General features: G+C 44.5%; 1 protein-coding gene across 2 annotated transcripts in view; it reads right to left on the bottom strand.

Annotated features, from left to right (window-relative positions):
- Positions 1-754: 754 nt before the first annotated feature.
- The window catches only part of DIP2B (disco interacting protein 2 homolog B), a 203,316-nt gene continuing 181,103 nt past the window's right edge, over positions 755-22,967 (bottom strand). For both annotated transcript variants that reach the window (XM_066584343.1, XM_066584344.1), the window contains exons 27-38: positions 19,446-19,567; positions 17,311-17,422; positions 16,124-16,233; positions 14,524-14,654; positions 12,879-13,047; positions 11,966-12,136; positions 9,798-9,859; positions 7,973-8,030; positions 5,896-5,970; positions 3,394-3,568; positions 3,125-3,248; positions 755-1,956 (exon numbers count right to left, since the gene is read on the bottom strand). In XM_066584343.1, the coding sequence (XP_066440440.1) occupies positions 1,704-1,956; positions 3,125-3,248; positions 3,394-3,568; positions 5,896-5,970; positions 7,973-8,030; positions 9,798-9,859; positions 11,966-12,136; positions 12,879-13,047; positions 14,524-14,654; positions 16,124-16,233; positions 17,311-17,422; positions 19,446-19,567 (1,562 nt within the window). In that variant the 3' untranslated portion in view covers positions 755-1,703. The remainder of the gene's footprint in view (positions 1,957-3,124; positions 3,249-3,393; positions 3,569-5,895; positions 5,971-7,972; positions 8,031-9,797; positions 9,860-11,965; positions 12,137-12,878; positions 13,048-14,523; positions 14,655-16,123; positions 16,234-17,310; positions 17,423-19,445; positions 19,568-22,967) is intronic.

Below are 22,967 nucleotides of genomic sequence, written 5' to 3'. Positions count from 1 at the left end.
GCTTGAAGGGGTTGTAACACAATTACGAGTTATTCTGTATCCACAGGATAGGGGATTAACTTGCTGATCAGAGGGGTCTCACCGCTAATGCCCCTGCGGATCTCAAGAATGGGGGCCCTTGTGTTCCCAGGTCGTTCTCACTGCAAGGTTAAGGCACCCAGCGCTGCGAGGCGGAGACTGAGTGGAGCGCTGGTTGCACTAGTACTGAAATCACTTTCATTGGGACTGTGGAGATACCTGGGCGGTTGCCGCTGGGCTATTTCCATCAGCTCCATTGAAATGAATGGAGTGCTGACCACGCACGCTCGGCCAACATTCTATTCACAGTGACGTCACTGCAAGGACAAAAAGTGACGCCCATAGTGATGGGTACAGTGGACCCCATCTCGAGATTCTGAAGGTCATAGACGAGAGACCCCCACCGATCGGCAAGTTATCCCCTATCCTGTGGATAGGGAATAACTTGCAATTGTGGTACAACCCTTTAATGACACTTCACCACTAAGACCTGTCTTGGGAGCAGAGTGCATATATGAAAGTTGCTGATCAGCCTGGGTATGAAGGTGGAGTATATGAGAAGCTGACTATAAAGAAGGACAATCCAGATCATAGACATTATTCAGCTACGGAAGAGAATTGCTTGCTCTTTTGCCACAATGGATAGAAGGCAGTAATGAAAAAGTGCATCGATATTAAGTTCTGTGTTTTTTGTTTTTTTTTAACCTGCTGGCAATATAATGGAGTAGTTAGCAAATTTCCGAAAGACAAATTCATTAAAACATTCAGTATATATTTAACAACATATATTAGTAGGCAACAAAATACTTTTGTATGGATCAGGACAATCGTTCTATCACTTGCATTGTCTATAACGGAGGGGCAGGCAGATGATAGCTTTCCCATGGCATTTGAACAAGTGCCAGCATGCCCTACTAGCCTGGTCATTTAGCTGGTAAGCTACCGCTAGCATGCCCCTGTACTCTATATACTGAAAAAAAACTAGTAAAAATGCTAAACCCTCTGCGATTGCCATAGAACAATTCATCATCACCTCCATATTTACCACAAGCGGATCTGAATGTTGATAATTGTTATATTAATATTTACATATTTAAAATATAGGCAGAATATTTTACATTTAAGACCTATCTAAATGAAAAATCTAAATTCTACACCGTTTTCTTTTTTTTTTTCTAAGTTGAACGCCCCCCCCCCCCCTTAGCGGCATGGACGCTCAGATGGTGAGCTCTGTTCCACTGAAGCAGGGGCACTCATGGCACCATTATGAAGAAGCAGTTTTACTACCTAGGTTTAATTTAATAAGACAAAACAAAGCTACAGCTGCAAATATAAAGGATTTAAAAAAAATAAATCCTTTCAAACTTAAATAAATCTCCACTGAAGAACTAGGCGAGAGTACGTGCAGAGCGCCTACTATCTGCTGGCATCACACGCAAGTACCCCCACCGGCAGTTCTCTAGCTAAGATACAGTTAACGTCCAGTGACTTGCTTTTTTTAATACTACTGTAGCACAGTGTTCCCTTTCATAAAATAATGCCGACAGACCATGATCTACTAGAGGTTATGCTAAAAAGATAACACACGTTTTAAACTATTATCAAGCATTGGAATTTGTACGTGAAATTTTGACAAAAAAATAAACCGGTGGTATTTCGTCTTGAGTGGTTAAAGTCTATCGTCTTTACATGTTGTATGCAACATAGATCGGATCTAACTGATCCGCTAAGAAACTATCCCGTAGATGCATCCGTTGTTTTTCCCCTCGAGAGTTGATGGGGATGACTCCGGGATCTACCACCACCACCACTCCAACAATCAAGTAATGTTCTTCCAGCACAACGTTGGTCACTAGAGGAACCAGGTCCAGAGCTTCCTGTTCCGAGCCACAAAGCTCAACCACCACCACCAGCAGGTTGGTCCAAGTGAACACAGCACTGTTTCGAAAGCAAGGGACATAAAAGAGAAAAGTTTTATTAAAGAGAAATGTTTTATAAGAGTGCCATTATATTTTGAAATTGTATTCATCTTTAAAAGCGTAGGCCCCATTTGGGCAAGACTTTACGTCTATGTAGAGTTTAGATAAAGTTCAGCAATTTTGTAAATAAATTGCATTATCTTATCTTAAAGACAAGTGGCATTGACATATTATGCTACATTCAGATTTCTGCTGGCTAGATTCAACCTCCCAACACCCCTTGCTTGTTCAGTGTCTATATAGAGTCTGATGTGGGGTTTTAGAAAGTGCAGTCTTTACAGTAAGGATAGTACAGTATTCAGATGTAGAAAACAACTAAAGAGCATAGATCTCAGCTAAAGCTGGGTCTACACGGGGCGACCGTCAGGCGCATAAGCTGATTATGGCTCCTGTGTTTTACATAGAAACGATAGTCTTCTGTCAATGGAGGCGAAGTGGAGACAGAGATCGCTCCAAGCCGCTCGCTTCCATTCACTGTGAACAGGCAGTCATTCATAGTTGAACAACTGCCTGTTTACACGGCCAAACGGTCGCTAAAAAAGTTCAGTTAAAAACCAAGCCCCTCGGATAAGTGAGCGATTAGTCACTCGGTGCCCTGCCGGTGGTTGCTTGTACACGGTACGACTATTGACCGATTTTGCTGTTTCCAGTGACGATTCAGGCGATAATCGCCCCCCTGTGTAAAGGCACCATAAGTTGCAGGCATGCACGTGCCAATAATTATCAGATAAATGGAGTAGTAAATATTAGAAGACATCATACACCTACAGTAACCCTTACTGCCACTACAATACCATCTGAGCAGCTTCGACCTTCTTCTACTGTCTCCTTCCTTCTACCCTTGTAGATTATAAGCCCTTGCAGGGTCTTCTTGCTCTCTGTACCAGAATGTCACTCAATTAGCCACATTTATTGGACTTCTTTTAGTCTCGTTATGTATTTAAACCATTTTCAGCCCTTTAAAATAAGTAAGCATACTACTACATCTCTATAATATGGGATGTAATTGAGGATCCATACAAGTACAATTGGCATAGCTCCTCAGCTCTTTATGAAGATATCCATGAACTCCTTGTATCCATTTCCGTCTGCATACATACCATCTAGTTCATCTATCCCATACGTACCACTCAGCGATGCTCCGATGTGTACGTGACACTGAGGTTTCAATGTCAATAGGATGGTAGCGCAGCCCCCTCAGCTCCAAGGTTTCATCCAGTGCTCCAACAACAAATAAGGCATCATGCCGTTCTAAAACAAAGACAAAGAAACAAATAACTGAGCGAAAGCTCTAGAAATTCTACAACTCCAAGATAAATAAATCCTGCGGCCGGATTTAAAGTTAAGATTGCTGAAATAAGTGGACTGTTGAATGAGCATCTCATAAGACGATTACCTCCACTTGCATCCGTCAGTTCTGTTCTACGGACAAACCCGAGGTATCCAGTTCTTGCCCAAAGTGTCTGGGTGTCCCCAAAACTGAGTTTGGTGTTGAAGTGATCAGCCTGCAGACTTTCACTGTCGTATATAGTGTAGTATCCACTGGCCGTGTGCGGACTGTTCACCCATATCTATGGCGAGATAAGCGTGCAATCAGTAGTCAGAAATACCAAATGCAATCTTCTAAAACTAAATGGCCTGGCATGGAGCTAAGCCATTACAAATCCCTATAAAACTAGTACAATAACTTGGTTGGTGTTGTCATGCCCTCGGATAAGTGTACCTTTAAGGTGACGTTAGGCACATGTTGGCAGTCCAAGATTTCAACTGTTGACCTTATATCTAAAAGTCCATATCACAAATATGACAATTACTCGAATATTTGGTTTGAAGAGCAAAGAGCTAGGCAAACCCAGTGCCAGCTCACTGTTGACCCCAACCTACTATATGGTGTTTATACTACCAGTGTCTTCTTATGTAATAGAGGGGCTGATGGGCCCCCCTAAGACTCCACGGCCCAGTAGCAACAGCTTTCACTGCACCCCCTATAGCTAATCCCCTGCTCAGGACTAGTCAGTCATCTAAAATGTATGGATACCTTAAAAGAGGTACTGTTAAGAGAAGATTTCCTGGTTTTATGGTAGTAAAGCTTATATGGTAGCCCCTAGAGATGAGCGAACGTACTCGTTTCGAGTAATTACTCGATCGAGCACCGCGATTTTCGAGTACTTCAGTACTCGGGTGAAAAGATGCGGGGGGAGGCGTGGCGGTGCGGGGGGTAGCAGCGGGGAACAGGGGGGAGCCCTCTCTCTCTCTCCCTCTCCCCCCTGCAACCCCCCACCCACCCACGGCGCCCCTCGAATCTTTTCGCCCGAGTACGGAAGTACTCGAAAATCGCGGTACTCGGTCGAAAAAGGGGGCGTGGCCGAGTACGCTCGCTCATCTCTAGTAGCCACCATATAAAGTAAAAGTTCTATAGAATTAAAACGGTTTAACAGGCAGTAATACATTGTGCAAATAAGTTGTGGAGGAAAGGGGAAAAACTGTCACCACAATGACAGCCATTTTGAATTCAACTCTGATTTCCCAATGGGAAGGTAGATTTGTGATATATCAAACTAAGAGGGAATTTTAACATAACTTTATTTGTTCTTATGTTAACAGTGATTTTTCTTCATAACGACAATGTAAAACGATGGTGTTAGCTCATGCAGAATGTGTTGAGATCTTCCTTATGTCGTGTGTTGCAGCGTCTGCAATTTTATAAGGGTGCCATTTATGCGTAGACAAAATTGGCAGTATGGGAGGCATGGCTAATCCCACATTCTTGAGACATGCCAAGTTGTGGGTACTTGTTGAATGAGGCCAGAACAGCGGTTGCTGATGCTTCATCAGTAATGTTTTTTTGGGTTGTCTTGTTTTTGGTTTATCAGTGACAGAATCTGTTTCTTGGAATTTGGAAAGAAGTTTGGCAGCTGCACTGTAGGTAATACCGTAGGAGGAGGAGTTGGATGGTGTTGATTAAAGTCTGCGGCGATGACACATATGCTTCATTAACCTGATAAAGAACGATCTCAACATGTTCTGCTTGAGCCGCCAACATCATCATTTCACTGTACTAACATGGGTACGAATAAAGCTGGAGACTTACGAGTGGAATCCAAAACGGTGGCATTCAAAATGGTTGTCATTTTGGTGACATGACCTAATAAACTTCTTTCCCCCCTCGCAGCTTGTATGCAAAATTTGCTCCCTGCCTGCCAAACCCTTTTCATTCTGCATGGGCGTTTCCACACCTATGGGACACCCTGTACTTTAGGTTTCAATTCCTCACTGTTTTCATGATAAGTGTGAATGAGAACACTCTTGTTTACTGTACATTCAGAGGCTGCGAAGCGGCATCCACCCAGCCTGCCCTAAACTGAGAAGTGAATACAGTTGGATCTTGTCTAGACAATGAGCTAAATGCATCAGCAGCTGCTTCTCAGGTTTTCATGCTCTGAATGGAAACAACTGTGTTCACATTCACTGACCGCAAACAAAAATCTTAAAAATTGTGAGAAATTAAAATAAAGTATATTATGAAGTTTTCTTAACATGGAACTAAAAAACCTCCTTAGGGCTCAGTCACACGGGAGCATCGGCGCCCGTGTTACTGCAGCCAGCAGACGGCCGTACCTGAAGACAGACGTCTCTCTGCAGCGTCGGGAGGAAGAACGTGTGACCGGCTTCATTGCCGGTCATGTATTCTTTCATCAGCGCTGGAGAGAGACGTCCGTCTTCAGGTACGGCCGTCTTCTAACTGTCAGTCACACGGGCGCCGATGCTCCAGTGTGACTGAGCCCTTAAGGAGATGTTTGAGATCCATATGTTTATGATGAAGAACCACTTGAATTAGGAGGACATGAATAACACCCCGTGGTTCAGAAATGTCAACCAGCCTACAGAGCGCACCTACCTCCCCAAGATGAGAGTCTCCCAGGGGTCCTTTGGTCTCTGGATTAACAATAATCACTGTTAGTCCAGGTAAAATCTAGGACAGATTGAAATGGAAGATTATACAATGTAACAAACACTGACCTAGCAGACACATTACAGACTGAAGGATAAAGATCAAGAGGCCGTCCGGTTACGTTACAATAACCCATTATTTTCAATGGGTTAGTGTACACGGGTGATTTTTCGCTCGCAGCGATAGTGTGAGTTAAAGAAATCGCAGCAGGTCGGATTTTTTAAACAATCATTTAGTATTTTCTATGGGAGCAAAAAAAATAACTGCATTCAGATAAGATTTTTATGAGAATTCATTTTTTCCCCTTTTCTTCCTATTGAAACGTGCATTTTTCACAAGCAGGAAAATCGGATATGAAGTGATACGATGCCTCGCACCCAGCAATAATTGGGAAGTAACTTTCTTAAGAACGTTGGTCCGTCCGATAATTATCGCCCCCCCAGTGAATGTCCTTTACGGTCAAAACTAGAACCCGAGTGAACCACAAAGGAATTACTACTGAGCTACTTCCTCTCGGTCTCTTATTGGTGCGTTGGAAACAAGCCCTAACATGACACCTCAGGGTTCAGACAAGTTTATAAAAAACATTTTCCATGACATAATCTTGATTTTCCATGACACTCGCGGAAGTCGAAATACACGCAATCAAAGGTTTAGGGCTCTTTCAAAACTAGCAATCGCGATATCGCCGCGTGAAAATCATGACTTTTTTCCCCCCACGATTTTTGAGCATTAGAGCTGCTTTTTCTCATTAAAAAAACCGCTGCCCCTTGCGATTTTCTCACACGATTTTGCTGCAATTCTTTAGTTTAAAAGTCAGTTGGAATTTCTAATGTTAGAAACGCACTGCATGAAAATCGCGAGTTTCTGCTTTGCGATGCGATAAAAAGGAAGCTCCATTAAGGCCTCATGTCCACGGCAAAATAACATTTAAAATCCGCAGTGTTTCCCCCACAAGCGTGATCCGCACCCCATAGGGATGCATTGGACACCTGCAGGTAGTTAAATACCTGCGGATGTCATTTTTCCCTGAGGCGCGGATTGCGTGTGCGGGAAAACACCCGCAGCATGCTCCATTTTAGTGCGGGTCTCCCGCGGGGACGGCTCCCGCAGGCTTCTATTGAAGCCTATGGAAGCCGTTTGGATCTGCAGCACACTCGCAGCTGAATTCCTGCTCTCCGACGCAGGAGAGCAGAAGTTCAAAAAAAATAGAGTGCAGGGCGTATGCACGCGGCACTCTGCCGGCGTGCCGAGCACATCCGCCGTGCCGAAGAATGAAGATCCAGCCGCGCCGGAGGGCAGATCCGCAGCGTCCGGACAGGTGAGTAATTCGTTTTAGGCCTCATGTCCGCGGGAAAGGAGGGACCTGCTGCGGGATTCTGCATGGAGAATCCGCGGCGGGCCTGATTTTCCCCTGTGGACATGAGGCCTGAGGGGAAACATGGGAAATAAAAACGCAAAAGATAGGACATGCCGCACTTTTTCTGTTTCGCAACATCGCATGAGTGAAAACATTGCAAATGTGATGGAACCATCGAAAATCACTGGTTTCATAATTCTGCGCTTTCACTCACTCTCGCATCGCACAAAAATCATGCGATCTTGTTGCTAGTGTGAAGGCGCCCTTATTGAGAAGTTGAGAACAAAACTTCAATGTGCTCTAAAAGCTGAAATATTTTTTGCATTTTTAAGACTGAGTATTGAGGTTCTTGTGACTTTTCAGTTCTGTTTATCCAAAACCATTTCTTTATTTCTTTGGCCTCTGGTGTTAAACACCATACTGGATTCTAATGGAATAAAGAAATGGTTTGGGGCAAACAGAACTAAAACACAAAGAATCTCAGAAAATATTATTCCTCAGAAAAAAATTCCATGACAGCAAACAAACATCCATGACAAATCAGAGAAGTCCATGACATTTCCAGGTATTCTACGACTTTCATCAAATTCCGGGTTTTCCATGACGTGTGTGACCCAGCACCATTACAAGAAGTGGCTAATATTACAAAGAGGAGAGGCTTACCTTTCCAGACTCCAGCAGAAGCAAACTCTGAGGAGACCCTCTCTCCACTAAGCGTACCCTGATCAATGAAGAGAACCAACATGGTCAATTACTGTATTTTTCAACCCCTTGAACATACAGAATGATAAGAAGCCCCAGTGGATAAAGTTCAGGGGGTAAAAAACATCAAAACAATATACCACAGTACATGTAGATTACTAACACCAGATCCTCAGCAGCCTGATCCTTCCTCTTGGAATCCGGGAGAATTGGAAGGTCCCTATACACATTAAATGGGTTTCTTAAGAGTGTGGCCAATTTCACGCAATGAAGGGAACTACTTATCACATTCCACTGCATAACAAATGCAGATAAGATCGTATCGAAGCTTTATAGGGGTATTCCCAAAATTGACTTTTATCGCTTATCCATAGGATAGGTGATAAAAACCCAATCAGTGGGAATCTCACCGCTAAGACCTGCACCAATCCGGAGTACTAGGAATATGTGTGCTCTTCTCCTTACTGTGGGCTTACTGCATCCAACTGCAGTGATAACAGATTGAATAACAGCGGTCACACATGTGCAATGCCGCTCCATTCATTTCAATAGCCATTTCCAGCAGTCCCATTGAAGATGAATGGAGCAGTACCGTCGCTCCATTCAGTCTTCTCCTTACTGCAGGGGGTACAATGAGCCCTCAGTGATGAGAAAAGGGTGAAGCAGGACCCCTATTCTCAGGATCAGTGGGGATCTCAATAGTGAGACCGCCACTGATCTGATAAAAGGTAAGTGTGGTACAACCCCTTTAAACTACCAAGAGCCAGTGACATGTCATATAGAGGCATCAATAAGATGGCCTCGACTGACCCGCAGATTGGATGAGAGCTGTAATTTGTTTTCTTGAAAACCATCACCAATGTTGAGAAGAAGAATGAATCTCATGTCCGAATCATTTGGCGCAAGTTATGTACTTGGCAATATGAATATTTACTTGTTGAACGCGATGAATTTTTGATGCCATGAATACAATGTAATCCCGTCTTTAGATACATGAAAACTGCTGATCTAGATTTTCAGTTTATGTAAATGAGCAATCACTGAATCCGTGAAGCGGCTCATGAGACACAGAGTCCTAGATTCTGATATGAAGGTCATCGCAGCAGGATTTCTCCTGTCACTTGTCAGACGGCCAGAGATAACAGAGCTGCCAGCACCAATTGAGAACGCCTGACATTCGCGAGATCCTGGCACGGATCATCATTTTAGACAGAATGAGTAATCAGTTTGATGTGTGATGACACACTGGCGAAATACAAAAGGTATTAAACCAGTTTGCATCATACGGGATATACTGTACTATGATACAGGACTATTATTTTATGTATGGCCACTTTCACCACGACTGACACATACTTCATCTCAACCAAGTAAACATAGGACAGCGCTACGAAGCAATTTGCTAATTACAACCTGCGACATTAATATTAATTGTAGCGTAAATTAAGGCTAAAATTATAACTAGGAGTATAGCTGCAGTACCTAACCAAGCGATGCAGAATGGAAGAAAGTCTTTGTGCTACTGGCTTTTATCACAACTATCATTTCTGGTATGCTTGTGCTGACCCAGCTTTTTTTTAGCTGCTCATTCATCAACTACGAAGATGTAAGACTTTAGTACTGCAGCCGACCCCCAGGTAGGGCACAAGAAGTGCCAGTTTTGTATGATACATAGATCATGAATTAAAATAACTACCTCCTAGTTTCTATTTCATCAAGTTCTCCCCATAGCCCGGCCAAGCCCGTACAGCTATGAGCATTTCCGTATAGTTATGAGGCTGAATACCTGTCATGCCGAAGGGATTTGAGATCCACATACACTGTTGAAGGATCTGGCCCTGAGGTTCCCTGCAAAGTAAATGAAAAAACATATATAATAAATGCAAGATGTTTTCTCTACAGCCAGGTAGACTATGAAGAAACGTGGCATTTGATGCAAGATGCTTTTTTTCCCAACGTTTGATCACATCAGCGGTTTAATTTCCGTTTTTAACGGATTAGTCTTTAAAAAAAATTTAACAGGTAGCAAAACTTAATTAAAACGGAAGCAAACGGAATCCATAATTTTACAGACCCAGTAGACAAAAAAAATGACCATTTCTATCACTTTGCTCCATTTACTGTGAATGGAGGCGGGTGGGCCAGAACGATCCCGTCTCTCTCCGACACCATTCACTGAAGTATTGCTCCTATGTAAAACTGAGGTGGCAGCCCATGGGACAATCCTCCTGTGTACAGTCACCTTAAAGGGGTTGTCCCGCGGCAGCAAGTGGGTCTATACACTTCTGTATGGCCATATTAATGCACTTTGTAATGTACATTGTGCATTAATTATGAGCCATACAGAAGTTATAAAAAGTTTTTTACTTACCTGCTCCGTTGCTGGCGTTCTCGTTCCCATGGAGCCGACTAATTTTCACCCTCCGATGGCCAAATTAGCCGCGCTTGCGCAGTCCGGGTCTTCTGCTCTCTTCAATGGAGCCGCTCGTGCAGAATGCCGGCTCCGTGTAGCTCCGCCCCGTCACGTGCCGATTCCAGCCAATCAGGAGGCTGGAATCGGCAATGGACCGCACAGAAGAGCTGCGGTCCACGGAGGAAGAGGATCCCGGCGGCCATCTTCACCGGTAAGTATAGAAGTCACCGGAGCGCGGGGATTCAGGTAAGCGCTCCGGTAAGCTTTCTTTAGGTCCCTTTTCTTTATTATGTCTTTTACGTCCAAAAGATAGCTCTTTTTTTTTGGGGGGGGGGGGGGGTTTGGTTTTAATGTTCCAAAAAACCTATGCATTTTTTCCGAACCTGAACATGATGTCGTAATCAGCCGGAATCTACATGCAACTCATATAGTCCAATGTATAATAGACATGAGATGTTTTTATGTACAGAATAGACCTTGTAATTGCCCAGATGTTTTTATGTACAAAATAGACCTTGTAATTGCCCTACGCGTTTCGCCCACTGCGTGGGCTCCTCAGGGGCTCAAGTATCTCCTGGGATGATTCCCTGGAGAAAGGGTTATCAGTCATCAACTGAGTATAGAAAATTGTTTATAGATTAGGACTATAATCCATTAGAGGCAATGAGTAAGTATAGGTAAGGTACTGTATTGAATTAGCACCTCACTATGAGGAGTGATCGCTGCAATAATACCTCTTAAGCTGATATGCGGTACTTAATAGCCTAATAATATTTCCTAGAGGAACAGTGCCCAGTTATCACTTAGAGTGATGTCTTGGTCAATACCCAGATAGTCTGCGCACTAAAAAAAGGTTCCCCAGGTAATGCATCGCTGTCTATTAGATCCTTTTAGTAGGTGAGTTTTGATATACTCAAAAGCTATCAATAGAATAGCTCCCACTAAATAGGGTTTTTCTGCAGTCAGGCAAATTCTCAGCCTAGTGAAGGGTTGTAAGGTTTCCCCCCCTATCAGGATCAGATAAAGCAGAATGAAATCATAAAATAAATAGAACAAGCGGCAGCATGACAGCGGCACAACCCCTTTAACTAACTCGTAACCTCTCCCTACTCTCTCACCTTGCAGAGAGAGAAACTGCTAACTTGAATCAATGCCAATAATGTAGTATTACCAGGATTTTATTAAGTAGCAAATTCCTTCTGCTAACACATACAAGATAAGATGTTCAAGTTCTTTTAGCTATAGCTCTACATCTATCTCAGCAGGGAGGAAGTAAAGGGCTGCAGTAATTCAAATGTCCTTCTGCTCTGTCCTACACTGAAATGAATCGAGGGTGTAGCCTGCAAGTGACTGATACTAACAAACACCACAGAGCACTCACACTTTAAGTGTAGATTTGCAATTTGAATTTATATACCACTGTGTATATACAGAAAGGATTTTAAGTGGATCCCTTAAAGTATGCTGTAACTTGCATATACTGACTTTCCTCCCGGCCTCATTATTGAAGGTGCCCTTTATACCCCTGGATTATTTTTTACCTGTAAACATATTGCAGTATTGACTCTTGATCCAAAGGTAGTACTGACAGCACGCGGAGAAAGACCAAGATCTTTGAAAAGCTTGGAAAAGGAGTATGTGAGGGCAACTCTTGGACGTTCTTCTGCCACCACAACACAAGTCCGTACATAAGATAGATTTATTCCTCTTGTCTGTAAGAAGAAACATCAGAAAGCAGAAGCTAGATTGGATAATAAGGACACGGTCCGGCAATTGGAATAGCCGATTTTCCTTTCTTTGACATTGGCCACTTTTAGAATATTAAGACCCAACTCCACAGTGTGCGTTTTGTAGATAAATTATGTGCAATTCAAGTCATACTAGTTTCTTGTCCAACACTGTAAGTATAAGTGAATGTTATACAACTGATGCCACTGTGCAAGGCCACCACTTGCCTTTAATTGAATGAAGCTAATATGTGGCGCAAAATGTTTCTGTACTAGAGATGAGCGAGCATGCTCGCTAAGGACAATTACTCGATCGAGCATTGTCCTTAGCGAGTACCTGCCCGTTTGGAAGAAAAGGTTCAGCTGCCGGCGCGGGTGAGAGGTGAGTTGCGGCAGTGAGCAGGGGGGAGCGGAGGGGAAGAGGGGGAGAAAGAGATCCCCCCTCTGTTCCGCCCCGCTCTCCCCCGCCACTCCCTGCCGGCAGCCGAATCTTTTCTCCCGAGCGGGCAGGTACTTGCTAAGGGCAATGCTCGATCGAGTAATTGCCCTTAGCGAGTATGCTCGCTCATCTCTATTCTGTACCCCTGTAGCTTAACACACGAGTATAAAAACCAAGAAACACGGTGGCTAATCATACCATCCAACCCATTACTGCAAGAAGTGAGTCAATATACTGTATAGCACTCCTGCGAGAGCCCATATAGGCACATGAGCGTACGAATCTTACCTTCAGCACCTCAATCTGGTTCCCAAGTCCCTTGGAGCACATCTCCATGACCGAATAGGAACAGAACGTGTCTCTAATCTTGTACTGACTTACAGCAGACAGCCAAAGGAATAAGTTGGATTCCAACTCCATAGGAGGAATTAATATAGACTGGTGACCAGAGTACACACTAAGCAAAAGACAAAATATAGAAACGATAAAACATTATTTTGTATCCAATGAGGAAGGGTTTTTATTACAGTAAAAGGGTTGGCAACTCACTAGTACAATTGTCCTAACATCCCATAAACTGCTATGTTGTGTTACGCACTGTAGATGTGTAAATTCGCCTATCCCATACCCCAGCTGTTCACTTGAAGGTCCTCAGCAGCGCATGCTGGGTATGTATGGATGGTGGCGTTTTGTTTTTTTTTACTAGGAAGTGGCCAACCCCTTAAACTAATTCATACAGCAATTATCTGAGAAGTAAAGAATCTGTTACACCCAGTAAGTCTAAACTGTCAACTTTTGCCCATGGGGTTGGGATTTGCCATCCCTTTGAAAAAAGCGTTATAGATCTACTAGAAGATGAATGTGATGGACAAGTCTGTTCATACAATGCAACTATGAAAACAGTTACTCTATATTCCAACCCTTGTTGGTTACATAGTGCCAACATATTCATGCATTGACATCACTCACATCAGCCAAATGGGAATCTAAATTAACTTGCTTAAACACACCAGGGGTAATTTCATAGGAATCCAATTAATCTATCAGTCTGGAGTGTGGGAAAACACAAATGGAGGGAGAACATGGAAACTCCATGCAGATTTTGCCTGTGTATGGATTCAACTGCAGTACCCCTTTGAGTCCACTGCATGGCCATATTAACAATCCTAGCGTAGCTATATGATCTATATTAACCCCTGACCGACCTGCACTGTGCATGTATAGTGCACGTCGGGTGTCATTATATAGAGTGGGCATCAGCAACTGCAGCGGTTAGTCCTTTTAGGCCGATTGATCTTTGGAGGGCCTGAACAGACCCTCTGCAATGACGTCTTGGGGTGCTGTGCAGGTGTCATGACAGCCTGGGGCCTTCTGAAAATCTCCAGGGCTGCAATGAATGTTTGCCTATTAAGACATGCCTATAGAAGCTATCAAATGACTACAAGTTTAAGTCAAATCTTCATATAGCTGAATCAATGGAAAGCTAAAGTTCTGAGGATCAATTCAAAGGTGAAAGCAAATTTTTTTAACGGTATATTAAAAGTTTTTAAAAAAAATATGAATAATATAAATTTGATATCAATGTAATCCACAGAATAAAAATAAGATATTTTTTTTAGTGTACGATGGATGCAATAAGAAAAAAAACCCCAAAAACAGCGCAATTGCATTTTTTTCCATTTCGCACCACTTAGTAGTTTTTAAAAGTTTTCCAATACACTATATGGTAAATGGTACCACTGAAAAATATAACTCGTCCTCCAAAAATCAAGCTCTGGTGTAGCTGTGTTACCAGAAAAAAAAAAATTATATTTTTTTTTGAAGTGCGGAGGAAAAAGTGATAAAAACAGTAAGGCTGCAGCAAGAAGGGGTTAATGCACAGCACAGATATAACATGATATTTGTTCAGTTTTTTAATGATCTTCAAACCAACCTGCAAAGGCACCAAAGTACAAAACCAAGACCACAATAAGGATCCAGACATATGGCAATCTGGCGTGTAGAGTACAGCTCACACTGTAATTTTATTGCCCGGCAAAGTGCATTTACAGATCCGTGGGACATCTGCAACAGAAGAGGGATTTAAATGAATCAGTACCTGAACTTAAAGGGAATCTGTCACCCACTACCAGTCTTATGAGCCAAGCTTATGGGCTGAAAGTAGGTGACCCGCTGAGTCCGGAGATGTAAGTATTATACTTACTACCCCAGTCCTTTCCCCGATGCCAGCGCTGAAAACCGCCACTCAATGCAGTAGTCCGCCAATTCTAATTTTATAATAGGCTACTTAGTAGTGCTGCTCAATGTATTGAGCAGTAGCTTTCAGAGCTGACACCAGGGGTACAACAAGGACTCAATGGGTCACCTACTGTCAGACCATAAGCTTAGCTTAGAGGGCTAAAGGTGGGTGACAAAGTCTCTTTAAACACTGCTGCATCCAACAGAAATAAGGAACTAGAACATTTGATGTGATGGATAACTACCAAAAACCCCACAAAGACAGTTTTCTCCTTGAAGTCAGAGTTAATACCAACTGCAGCCCTGTACAAGAATGGCCACCACCAATCACTGTCTAGTCTGAAAGGGATTGAAAATCTAGTCTGCCTATCTCAGACACATGCTAGCACCAATTTCATAACTTAATTATTGTAAAAGTATGTTTTTGAGGTGCAGGAGGAAAATGGAGTACTTGGAAGAAAACCCACACAGAACAAAGAGATTGTACAAGCTCCAAGAAATGTTGCTCTTTGTCAGACTTGACGTAACAACCCCAGTGCTGGACAACAAGCAGGCGCGAGATTTTAAATTTTGACTAAAAAACATCCACATGCACATATGACACTAACACTGCTCCTGGGTCTGATCATTAAATTGTATGTGTAGTCTAGGATGACATTCTCATACGTTCCAATAGCTCAGCTGTCTGGTTGTTCATATGGTCACCTCAAGTCTACTGACATAAACGGTCAACTCAACAATGAGTGCAGGACTAACAAGTCTGCTGCATCGGAGGCAAACCGTGCCTTGAGTTGTACAGGCAATTAGACAGGAACATGTAGCTATATGTCTACTACTCGCTCTCCCCGCCCGAGTCATCAGATTGACGGCTCTCTCCAAAAATGTTTCCGAAATTCAGCGGTATTTCAGAATAAAACATACATAGGCTGAATGGGCATATCTGTCCGGGGTTACAAATTACTTTTACTTTACCTACAGTTCAACTGGTCTTCATACAAGAAGATACATCTGAATCAAGCAAAACATGACTCCATCACTGCTGACAATATGGGTGATTTCACACCTGCGCCCATGGTTCCGCTTTCCTACTCTGTTCGGGGAGCAGTAAAGGTAAATCCCCGCTCTCAAGCGGGTCTGTCTCAGGAGGTAACTGAACTGCGCCCAATGGACCCCCCCATTGACTATAATGGGGTCTGTTTATTTTCCGCTCAACTGCCTAGCTTTTAGACCAAAGGAATGACTGAACATAAAACCATATAGAACTAATGGAAGACAATGTTTTACTGTGAACATACCTTTACCCCTGTGAGCATGCCAGTGGTGCTAACACTGAAATCGAGGTAGGCCAACATTTCAGGTGTAGGTGGTTTATACAGCTGAATTGATCGCTTTCTGGGCAAATCATCTGAAACCAAAGAGATTCTACTAATTAATAAAAGAGACGTTTGGGTGAATGAACCACATTTATCAACTATTTACACATTTGAATTATATTCGAGAGGACCTGTCGACTGTCCGGACATGTCTGTTTTAGTAAATACATCCATTCACCATAAAGCAACAATTCTAGAGCACCTTTTTTCACAATCCTACATTGTGCCGTTTCTCTCTCGTTTCTCGTAAAAAATGTTGAATAAATAGACGACTAGATGTTACCATGCCCTTTGTCAACAGGATGAATGCCTTCACAGTCTGTAATGGTCAACTGTGATTGGACGCAGTCAGACTGTATAGAGACACGCCCCTAACTGGAAACACCCACCTGTCAATTTATTCATACATTTCTAGGAGGAACAACAGAGGAACAGAACATCGCAGAGTTCTAAGAAAACCTGCTCCAGATTTCATAAAGAATACAAGTATTTATATAAGTTACCATGTCAGGAGGGCAGACAGATCCTCTCTAAATACCAAGCCCATATTATTATTGATCTGGTTTTCATACCAAAAATTCAGAGAGCGGCATACTTTAGATGTTCTCACTATAGAGAACCATTGTCTTTCCCGTCCAGCATACACAGCATCACGTCATGGTCATTTTCTGCTGCGTTATGTACTTAACAATGGCGCCTGAACACACAGTCAGCAAGTGTAGCACCCACCGCGACATCATGCACGCCCGCAATTCTCAAGCTTAACAATGGCAGGAGCACAAAATTCCATTTGCTCAAAACTGCTCTCTAGAAACTACAGTCGGCTATAGAGTATGCAGCATCAGGAAGGGTAGTAGAGAAGAAGCCGGGAACTGCAACAGGCAACTTAGTTGGATATCTGTAGAAGTTAAAATAATGGAAACTCTCCTAAAAAGGAGGATAATTGACCACCTAAAGTCAAGCATGCATGTGTATGAGGGGGGTTGGGTGGAACAGCTGTCAACTGAACGACAGTCTGACCAACAGCTAATGGACGTGTATGGGCACCATTAGTTCTGTGTGCCATCTTCTATAATAGTATGGTTAGTAAGACTTTGGTTAGTACTCACCTGTTTCTATGATGGTTGGCCATGTTTTCACATCCACCGCAACTGCTGCCTCTTTGGACTTTAGCAATCTCAATAAGGTTTGTGTTGTGAGAATGCAAGAAGCTTTACTAACCTAGGAAAGAAAGACAGCTGTTACAATGTAATGCGAGAATACGCATCTAAGACAAATTGCAAATAAACGCTAATCAACAGGAAATGATACTAATCTCTATATACAGATAGTCCCCGACTTGCGAACATTCGACTTACGAATTTCGCAAGATACGAACTATCTGTCCTGCACAGTATGATGTAATGCTATGGCATTACATCATGCTGTGCAGGGATCGGGCAGGCTTCTATCAAGCCTGATAGAAGCCTGTCCGGTCAGATCGCGGGACACTGCGGTTGCTAGGCAGCCGGGGGCCTTCTGAAAGGCCCTAGGGCTGTCTATGCAGAGCACCTATCAAGCCGTGCGCTTGATGGGCACTCTGCATAGGCAGCCCTGGGGCCTTTCAGGAGGTCCCCGGCTGCCTAGCAACCGCACAGTGTCCCGCGATCTCATCGTGGGACGCTGTACGGGCCCCCTGAACGTCGGGTGCAGGCCGTTTCTTACAGCGGGCACCCGGCGGCAGCAGTTCCGACGAGCCGCGCCGCTCGTCAGAACTGTTAACACTCTAAATACCGCTGTCGGAGCGGTATTTAAAGTGTTAACAGTTCTGACAAGCGGCGCGGCTTGTCGGAACTGTTGCTGCCGGGTGCCCGCTGTAAGAACAGCCGGCACCCTACGTTGTATGGAGCGGGATCCACCCGCGATCCTGCTCCATACTACCATTTGTTCGGACTTGCGAACAAATCGACTTGCGAACAGGCTCCTGGAACGGAACCTGTTCGCAAGTCGGGGACTGTCTGTATTCTCCTCACTGACTTCAGTAGAGGACAGATACCAGAAATGTTGGCACTACATGCATAAATATATAACATTATTTAGCCCAGAAAAGAAAAAAAGTGAAAATCCTCAGTTGTTGACACATCTTTCACAAATACCATGCCTGATAAAGAACCCAAGTAGTTTTGAAAGCTTGCCTATCGTGATCATTTTTTTAGTTAGCTGTTAAAAGGCATCAACTACTAAGGACTCTCACTTTTATCTTTTCGAGTTACTGGTTAACACAGTACAAAGATATATTTTTCCCCTTTGCCATAATCAAACTACTAACGACCTGTCCGTCCGTGCATGAGTGGGTTTGTGAGTGACTTACATGCTCTACTGATGATCACATGACGGTGAAGTCATCAAAACTCCTTCATCCCCAGTGAGGGAGATACATGCTCCGCCCCAATCACATGACGTTGACATAATCACAGGTCCTGTATGCACACGGCAGCTGTCCGACTAGGTGTTTGTTAGTATTCCATAGCAACTGGGGCCACAGGGGGTTGTAGTCTGCCCATAATCTGTACAAGGATGCAGGACCTTTGATGACATCACTGTCATGTAATCAGGGGCGGAGCATGCAAGTCATTCACTCGGGATGAGCGTCACAGTCATGTGATCAGGGGCGGAGTCGTTCATCTACAGTGCTGTGCTGCTTCTGACCCCTGTTGTATGGGATGAACAATGTATGTAGCAGAGCTGTGTGTGTGACGCGCATGTACCACAGCTTCGTGGCGCATTGTGCCACCAGAAACAATGGTACTATAATTTCCTAATAATTACTGTTATAATTAAAAAAGGGGAGTTTGAATTGCATAGTTTGCTCCCCTCTCTACTGTCCTTATTTTACTCAACATTTACATGATGGCTCCCCATATGGTGTCAGACCTTCATCATCTGGGTTTTTATCTTTGGTTGATTTTATTCAGAATGGAATATTCTGGACTAATAATCTTTAGTGAAGACAAGTTCTCATTTGTTGTCTCTTCAGAATTCCTTCAGAAAGATCACGTTTAAAAACTGATATTATTGTCAACAGGTCGCTACAATTTTTAGACCTTGTTTAATAAATGTTACGTTTTAGATATTAGCCCAGAGGGTCGCCATTACTACAGCGGTAGCGCTGAAAATGCAGGCGATTCATGGAGCACAGATTTTTATTTTTTTTTGCTCAGAGATAAACCTTCATCATTTGATACTTAGCTGACAAGTGACTTACATCTACAATCATCCGTACGGTGGGTAAGGTGGCTGAGAGGTTCTGAGCGTGAGGTGGCCGAACCGTAACAGGAATGCAACCAGCATATAAACAGCCATAAAATGCAGCTATCAGCTCAATGCCTGTAAATGAGAAGACAAAATAAAACATGTGGACCCATGGTAAACAAAAAACACAAGTTTTACGTTGTTCTTCCATCCCACAAATTGGTTGGATGGGTATCTTTTCAAATAATACCAAGTGCAATGTTATCATTAAAAATAAAACTATACAAGGCGTGGCTAGCAGATGAGCGAGTAAGACGTGCGCTCACCTCGCTCCCGGCCCCGACAGCAATCCCAGACCCAAAAAGAACCCCAGGACATCGCTCACCGGCCCGATGGTGAAGGGGAAGAAAGCGGACCACGCCAGGAAGACGCCGACCCGACAGGGGAGCGGACTTTCGGCTTTCCTCAGAGCCGCGGGAGACAGCGGGGAGCGCGATGCAGCAGGCAAGATGGCGCCGCCGGCAATGAAGAGGGCAGCGCACGTGGAGGAAGTGTCGGCGGGTGCCGGCTCTGCTGGAAGCGCGGAGCCGGAGAAACAAGCCTCAGCAGTCTCAGCACCCCAGCAAACAGGAGCAGCTGAGAGGAGGATGCAGGCGGACCGGGCGGCAGCAGGGGCAGAGGAGCCGGCAGCAGACTGGGGTAGGAACAACTCTCCCACACCACACAGCCCCAAGACCCAAAGGGGACAGTCCCACACCCCAGTCCAAGACACAAGAGACAGGGAGACAGAAGAGACCCTGCAAGCTGACCACAGGGGAGAGAGAGCTGCACAAAACGTTGCAGCAGGAGGAAGTGGCCCCCATGTCCAGCAGCCCCCCCAGCCTCAGAGACCCACACAGAGAAAGGGCGAAGTAAGCGGCCCTGGGAGAAGAGAGCCTGCAAGCGTGATTAGCGCTTCAGAAGGGTCGAGCGCAGAAGACTCCGCACCCCCCTCCCCGTTGCCCGCCATAAGCACCACACCACACGCGAGCACGAAGCAGAAGAGTGCGAGCAGAGTAACGTGCCCAGCACAGCCGAGACACGACTCCCCGGGGGAATGGGACTGGAGGGAACACCTGCGAGCCCTCCCCACTAAAAGCGAAATTAACAGCCTCTTCCAGAAGATGGAAACATCCCACAAGAACGACATCGCTGCCTTACAACAAGATATAAGGCATCTAGGTCAGAGATTAGAAGAGATTGAGGGGGAGCAAGAGATAGTTACTAATACCATGAACGAGCACGCCGAAGAGCTCACCCAGCACTCCCACCAGATATCCGAACTATACAACATGATCGATGACTTGGAGAACCGGCACCGAAGGAACAACTTAAGAATCAGAGGCCTCCCAGAGGAAATTGACAGCGCCCAGTTAGACAAATGGGCGAGAGAATTCTTTAACAACCTGCTACAGAGACCGCCGGACACAGAAATAGAGATAGACAGAATTCACCGTTCGCTGGGACCCAAGTCCACTGACCCGACCAGACCAAGAGACGTCCTTTGCAGGGTGCATTTCTACAAGCTGAAGGAACAAATCCTCCACCAAGCTAGAAAAAAGAGCGACCTCTCCTACAAAGGTACCCCACTAATGATCCTAACAGATTTATCACGGCGGACCCTCCAGCTAAGAAAAGCTTTGAAGCCCCTACTTACTTTATTGCGGGATAAAGAAATCATCTATCGCTGGGGATTCCCATTTCAGCTTCACGCCAGCAAGGGAGGTAAAACAGCCACATTCCGAAGCCTGGGAGACCTACCTAATTTCCTGGGGACCTTCGAGCTACCACTTGTGTCCCTACCGGACTGGCCCAAATCAACCTCCCTGCCGACACCACCTCCAAGAACCGAATGGCAGACGGTGGAACGCAGATCGCGTCGACGAAGAGAGAGACACCAGGAGACTGGGGAACCTCAGAAATCCAAGTCGGGAAAACCAACCTGAAAAGAACACTTAACCACCACTTCGCTTGTTTGGCAGAGCGAGGCAAAGCTGCAAAGGGGAAGGCGAGTTTATTGGGGTCTAAGGGGTTCTGGGAATCAGACTCACTACAACATGTTTAAAGTCATAGGGGTTTGGAGCGAAAGCTCGTAAATTTGTTAGTTTCTGCTACTATAGCATAAGCGATGGCAAAGTTAGCCCTCGCAAACTATCGGAATATGATAGAACACCAGTTTGCCACCAGTTATTTGTTTTTATTGCTGTTTTTGTTTTTTCTTGATTTACCTCACGTGTTTCCCCCCCCCCCCCTTTTTTCCCAATTCCCGACCCAAACCTGGGGGCGGTGGGGGCTCTACGAGAAGGCGGTTCTCCACTGAAGACAACCATGGCTGAGCTGACATGTAGCACATACAACGCCAGGGGCCTAAACTCCCCCCAGAAGAGAGGTCAGATAATCTACCATCTTCATAAGAAAAAAATTCAGGTAGCTATGTTCCAGGAAACCCACTTTAGAGCAGACAATGTCCCAGCATGCAACTCCAAATTATATCCCACCTGGTACCACAGCCCACACCCCACAAAGAAAGCGGGAGGGGTGTCCATAGCCTTACACAGAAACCTTAGATACAATGTAATGGACACCGCAACAGACCAAGAGGGCAGATTTGTCTTTCTAAAAATAGAAATGTCTGATATGATGTATACTTTGGCTAATATTTATCTTCCCAACCAGGAACAAGTATCAACGGCTACCAAGATCCTAAAGAACCTGGCCGAATTCGCCAGCGGATCCAAAATTATCCTGGGAGGGGACTGGAACCTGGTACTGAACCCAGAAATAGACTCTTCATCAGGTAGGACCTCTGTACCCCGATCAGCACTACAGCGACTCAAAAAAACACTAAACGCCCTACACTTGGTGGATCTGTGGAGGATCCTTCACCCGGGGAACAGGGACTACACATTCCACTCGGCAGTACACAACACGTACTCACGGATAGACATGCTCCTAGTTTCGCAGAGTCTGTTGGATTGCTCCCCGAGGTGCTCCCTGGGCGACTTTATCTGGTCAGACCACACCCCAGTGTACGGTGGGTTCTCGGTACGCCCAGGCCGCGCGGGAATCACCTCGTGGAGGCTTAACGACAACCTGCTCCGTGATTCCCTCTGTGTCTCAGACATTAAGGATGCAATAACCGGATTCATAGCGAACCACCAAAACGACCAAACACCAGCCCCAGTCCAGTGGGAAGCGTTAAAGTGCGTGGTCCGGGGAATCCTAATATCGCACGGTGCCAGACTTAAAAAAGAAAACTCAGCGAGACTACGCACGCTTATTTTAAATTTACAAACCAAAGAAGAAGACAACAAAAAATCCCAAAGCGACGTACTTAAAGCCGAAATCTCCTCTATACGGCAACAAATACTTAAAATCCTCGACCAACGTTCATTAGCCCAGAGAGACAAACTTCGTAGAGGGACATTCGAATATGCAGATAAATGTGGAAGCTGGTTAGCCAGAGCCCTCCACCCTAGATCGTCCCCCACCCATG

Source organism: Eleutherodactylus coqui, chromosome 1, assembly GCF_035609145.1.
Source record: "Eleutherodactylus coqui strain aEleCoq1 chromosome 1, aEleCoq1.hap1, whole genome shotgun sequence".
Lineage (NCBI taxonomy): Eukaryota > Metazoa > Chordata > Amphibia > Anura > Eleutherodactylidae > Eleutherodactylus > Eleutherodactylus coqui.
The sequence above is the reverse complement of the archived record's forward strand: the minus strand, read 5'-3'. Positions and strand labels throughout refer to the sequence as shown.